Below are 5,560 nucleotides of genomic sequence, written 5' to 3'. Positions count from 1 at the left end.
CTAATGTTAACTTTATGCACACACAGGGTTGTTCTGCCACCATGTCATAGCTGTCTTTGAGCACCTACGCCTGGATGAGATACCAAGGAAGTATATACTCCAGAGATACACCAAAGATGCAGTGACAAACCCTGATTTCAACCGCAGAGACTAAAGGACAACAACAGATGATGGGACTTCAATTGAATACAGACGAACAATCCTTTACAGTGAAGCAGTTAAAATTATAAACAAAGGATGCACTTCGGAAGCAAAATTCCAAATAGCATTATCTGCCTTCAGAGATGCCAATACAAACCTGGACAATGAGGATGCAGAGCCGAAGAATAATGAGGATGCAGAGATGGAGAATAATGAGGATGCAGAGATGGAGAACAATGAGCAGTCATCGAACCAAGAAAACACAACACGAGAAACTGGCGAGCACAACAACATTCCTCAGACTGAGGACAATGATCCATATGCAGATATACAGCCTCCACTACTTGCAATAACAAAAGGAAGCAAGACTACAGATGCTGCAAGGAGGAATGGAAAATGCAAACCCCCTGCACCTGCCCGTCCGGAACCAGAACTAGATGAATACGGGAGACCGAAAGGTACAAGAATATGCGGAACATGCAATAAAATTAATGGCCACAATTCCAGAACCTGCAAGGCAAGGCAGCTGGCTAAAAAACTCTTGGAAACACATAAGAAGGTGTATGGGCCTACAACATCTTCTGCAAATATCAAGGTGCGCATAAGAAACTTGCTTGCTCGCCAGCACATCCCAGAGAATGATGAAGAGGAAAAACTGGACACAGATGAGGGTGAATGCTTCGAAGATGAGACGGATGATGAAGAATATGAGCAAGAAGATGAGGATGAAGATATCACTGAGCAAGAAGATACACAGCAAACACCAGATGTGGAGAGCAAACTGCAAAACTTAAATAAAACGGGAGGACAAAGGAAATGCAGCATGTGCAACCTAAGGCTAGGACACTACGCATCAACATGCCCCAACAGGGAAAAGATACTACAACAACAGATTGTTGAACGACAAAAAAGTGATGGTGCGACAATGAAACCAAAAGGGGTGAAAGCTTGTGGTACATGCAATAAGATAAGGGGATACAACTCTAGAACTTGCGCAAGAAGGCAGCTTGAGGAACAGCTATTACACCTGCAGTCAACAGAAAATGAAAGCAACACAATGGAAGATAGAAGCAAGGAGAAGAACAAGGAGAAAACACAAACTACACCAGCAACTATAAGAAGGAGTACCAGAAAGAGGTAGACACAAAAAAAGGAAAAAAATAGAATAGTTCATACTGAAACAAATATGTAGTTGGTTACATTGTGTAGAATAAATATACTGCTAAAGTTCACTATTTGTTCGTGCTACTGCCAGCGATCCAAATTGTAAAGAACAGGAATTTTCATAAATATCATTTATTTTAAACCTCTACACATGATGTTGTGAGAATAAATATATCGTAATTCAACGGCTAGACAGTTGTTCACGTAAAATGTTGATTAAAAAAAATAGTAGGAAGTTCACAACCGATTATCCACGAAGTTCATTATGTATGACGGTGTGAAAAAAAAGTTCGTATAAAAATTAAACAGGAACACACATGCAAGAAAAAGGGGATTCAGATATCAACAGCTGCGAAGTTCTCACATACTATTCAGGCGTGAAAGGTACTGAATTGTTAAAAAAATGAACAGACAACATATAGGATTGCAAAAAAAAGTAAAATAGGGACATCTTCATTGTATTATAAAATGAATAAAAGGGAAGGGGAACACAAAGTAAAAAAAAACATATGACTGCGAACTTCAGATCTAGCCAACTAAGGAGTTCTCTTAAACATGAAACCTAAAAAAGAAAAATGTAGGGAAAAATAAACGATTACAATCTGATCATAGAAAATAAAAAGAAAAATGTCCCTACAAAACTAAAATCTTCACCAATCCCTGCCACGCTTCTTCTCGGGATGTTTGATTAAGGAGAAGAAGCCCCTCTCAAACAAATCCAGCCTTCGATAAACCTCGTACGTTGCATATGCATCCCGTGCAGCATATTCCAAATGCTTAGGCGGTAGAGGCGGCGGATTAGCCCACATCCTGTGCTCTGCCCTTCCAAAACCATCCTTCATCTCAAAATAGATTGGATCTATAATAGCTCCAGCAACATCCTTCAGGCCTTGAAGTTTCTTCTTTTTGTACGGATCTCTCCATATTTCCTGGATATCCTTCAGATTATGAACATAGAGATTTGAACGTGAGAGAACTTTGCAGTCTTCTGTGGTGCAAAAACCAGCAAAAATGTACCTAAAGCCATGAAGAAACTCAACCAAACTTTCACTCCTCTCATCAGCATGGCATATGTGGTACACAAGAACATCGGTGCCAACACATAGCTGGATCACAGCAGCTTTCTTCGGATTGAAATAGGTACCACTGAGTTTGCCATACTCAACATCAAGACCAACAATCTTCCTAGCAGAAGAATCGAGGGAAGCTTCAGCATTGGTGATCCACTCCTCAACACTAGCTGCTGAATTCGTGTACAAAACCTTCATAGTGGTTGTGCCATGGCAGGGGAATGTGTACTCGTGGGAAAAAGGAGCGTTTGCCATGCAAATCGGTGGACAGAAGAAAAGAAAGAAGAAGCAATTGGTAATTCACGTGCACCGAGCCAGAAAAGAAAAGACCTGTATTTATAGATTGAGATGTAACAAACACTTCGTGATCCACGAATTCAGGAAACAAACAGTATATATCCAAAACAAATAAATAGAACAGCCGATAGAGGTAACAAGAAAACAAAAATTCTGCGGGATAACAAAACAAAAAGGACCTTATCCGGCTCCGGGGTGAGTTAACATGCAGCTAATGCCAGCGATCCAAATTGTAAAATAGCAGGAAATTTCATAAAATATCATTTATTTTAAACCTCTACACAGGATGTTGTGATAATAAATATATCGTAATTCAACTGCTAGGCAGTTGTTCACGTAAAATGTTGATTAAAAAAACAGTAGGAAGTTCACAGCCGATTATCCGCGAAGTTAACTATGTATGACGGTGTGAAAAAAAGTTCGTATAAAAATTAAACAGGAACACACATGCAAAAGAAAAGGGAGTTCAGATATCAACAGCTACGAAGTTCATACTATTCATACGTGAAAGGTACTGAATTGTTAAAAAAAATGAACAGACAACATATAGGATTGCAAAAAAAGTAAATAGGGACATCTTCATTGTATTATAAAATGAATAAAAGGGAAGGGAAACACAAAGTAAAAAAGAAATTTATGACTGCAAAGTTCAGATCTAACCAACTAAGGAGTTCTCTTAAACATAAAACCTAAAGAAAAATGTAGGTAAAGTAAACGATTACAATCTGATCATAGAATAAAAAGAAAAATGTCCCTACAAAACTAAAATCTTCACCAATCCCTGCCACGCTTCTTCTCGGGATGTTTGAATAAGGAGAAGAAGCCCCTCTCAAACACATCCAGCCTCCGAAAAACCTCATACGTGGCATATGCATCCCGTGCAGCATATTCCAAATGCTTAGGCGGTAGAGGCGGCGGATCAGCCCACATCCTGTGCTCTGCCCTTCCAAAACCATCCTTCATCTCAAAATAGATTGGATCTATAATAGCTCCAGCAACATCCTTCAAACCTTGAGTTCTCTTCCTGTTGTCCGGATCTCTCCATATTACCTGGATATCCTTCACATTATGAACATAGTACTTTGAACGTGACAGAATGGTGCGGTCTTCTGCGACGCAAAACCCAGCAAAAGTGTACCTATAGCCATGAAAGAAATCATACAACTTTTCACTCCTCTCATCAGCATGGCATATGTGGTACACAAGAACATCAGTGCCAACACATAGCTGGATCACAGCAGCTTTCTTCGGATTGAAATAGGTTCCACTGAGTTTATCATACTCAACATCAAGACCAACAATCTTCCTAGCAGAAGAATCTAGGGAAGCTTCAGCATTGGTGATCCACTCCTCAACACTAGCTGCTGAATTCATGTACAAAACCTTCATAGTGGTTGTGCCATGGCAGGGGAATGTGTACTCGTGGGAAAAAGGAGGGTTTGCCATGCAATCGGTGAAACAGAGAAAACACACAGAAAAAGAAAAAAGAAAGGAAGAAGAATCGGTGATTGATATGCACCGAAACACAGAGGAAAAAAGACATGTATTTATAGTTCCAGAAATGTAACAATAGACATCGTGATCCACAAATTCAGGGAACAAACCAATACATATCCAATCAAACAAAACAGAAACAGCCGAGAGATAACCATAAAAAAACAAAAAAATCCTGCGGGATAACAAACAAAAAAGGATCTTATCCGGGGCCAGTTGTGAGTTCACGTGCAAGCACAAACAAAAGCATAAAAAGACTACAAAGAAGTTCACGTGATAACAGTGCAGACGTTCGCACAGAGTAAAAACACTGAAAAAATAAAAAGCTATTCCCCACCAACCAACCCACCCCCACCCACCAACCCACGCCCAACCCACCAAAAACCACCACTCGGCGCAAACAAACTCAACCACAGCCTGGTGTTCCGCCGGAAGAAACATCCCACGGAGAAGGAGTCGAAGGAAGAGCAAAGGGAGAACAAGAACAGAGAAAAGAAGAAGAAGAGAAGTCTAGCAAGATCTACAAAAAAGTAATCCAGGATAAGAAAAGCGAAGGGATTACCTCACAAAAGAAGGTGCGTCTAACCCATCCCCATCCCATCTACTCATTGAATCGCCGTGGATCTTCCTCTCTTTCATCCTTCATGGCCGTGGTTTTGAATCTAGACTAGTATAAAAAACAAGATCTAACAACTTAACAAAATAAATACCTTACAGATTACTTAAAAATGGTTTGCATACGATAGATCTATCAAAAAAATCAAATAAACACTAATGAACAAGAAGAGGAGTTCAGATAAGAACTCCCGAGAAGCTCACTTGTGAAAAGAAATGGAAAACAATATACAAAAAATAAATAAGTTGGAGGGTTTCAAAATCTACAAACATGTATCCAGCCGGCATTAGTATACTGTGATTGGGAAACCTAAAAAATATATAATAAAAGAAATTGGAGTTTAAAATGTAGACAACAGAATAACATAAAAACATGCAAACTAGAAGTGGAAGTTCAGTTCAAAAAAGTGCAGAGGTCCTGTTAGTACAAAAAATGTTTTATGCTGGAATCTTGTGACAGGAATGGCTGCTGGTCCATCGTACGTCATCCTCAGCGACAGTGAAAGCGATGAAGAGACCTGTAAAAGAGGTAAAAAAAGATAGAAATGCTTTCAAAAATACTTTATGGAACTAAAAATGTGCTTATTTTTTATGCAGGTCCAACTATTCATGGATTTGAAATCTTTGACAAGCACTGTCACTTCGGAAATGAAGTTGAAATGACCAAGGAAAATCTGGATCATCTCAAAAAGCAAGTACTTGACTACAAGCCAACAATCCCATATTATGTATGCAAGATGGGGAAGACAACGAACAACCTCACGAGAGGCAAAATGGTA

General features: G+C 39.4%; 2 protein-coding genes across 2 annotated transcripts; both read right to left on the bottom strand.

The window, feature by feature from the left end:
- Positions 1–1,955: 1,955 nt before the first annotated feature.
- On the bottom strand, positions 1,956–2,573 carry LOC127328817 (3'-5' exonuclease-like). Its single transcript, XM_051355389.1, has one exon. It carries the CDS (start codon positions 2,571–2,573, stop codon positions 1,956–1,958), a length of 618 nt encoding a protein of 205 aa, XP_051211349.1.
- Positions 2,574–3,443: 870 nt separating this feature from the next.
- LOC127328818 (uncharacterized) lies at positions 3,444–4,061 on the bottom strand. The gene has a single exon (XM_051355390.1). It carries the CDS (start codon positions 4,059–4,061, stop codon positions 3,444–3,446), a length of 618 nt encoding a protein of 205 aa, XP_051211350.1.
- Positions 4,062–5,560: the final 1,499 nt, after the last annotated feature.

This window comes from Lolium perenne, chromosome 2 (genome assembly GCF_019359855.2).
Source record: "Lolium perenne isolate Kyuss_39 chromosome 2, Kyuss_2.0, whole genome shotgun sequence".
Classification (NCBI taxonomy): domain Eukaryota; kingdom Viridiplantae; phylum Streptophyta; class Magnoliopsida; order Poales; family Poaceae; genus Lolium; species Lolium perenne.
The sequence above is the reverse complement of the archived record's forward strand: the minus strand, read 5'-3'. Positions and strand labels throughout refer to the sequence as shown.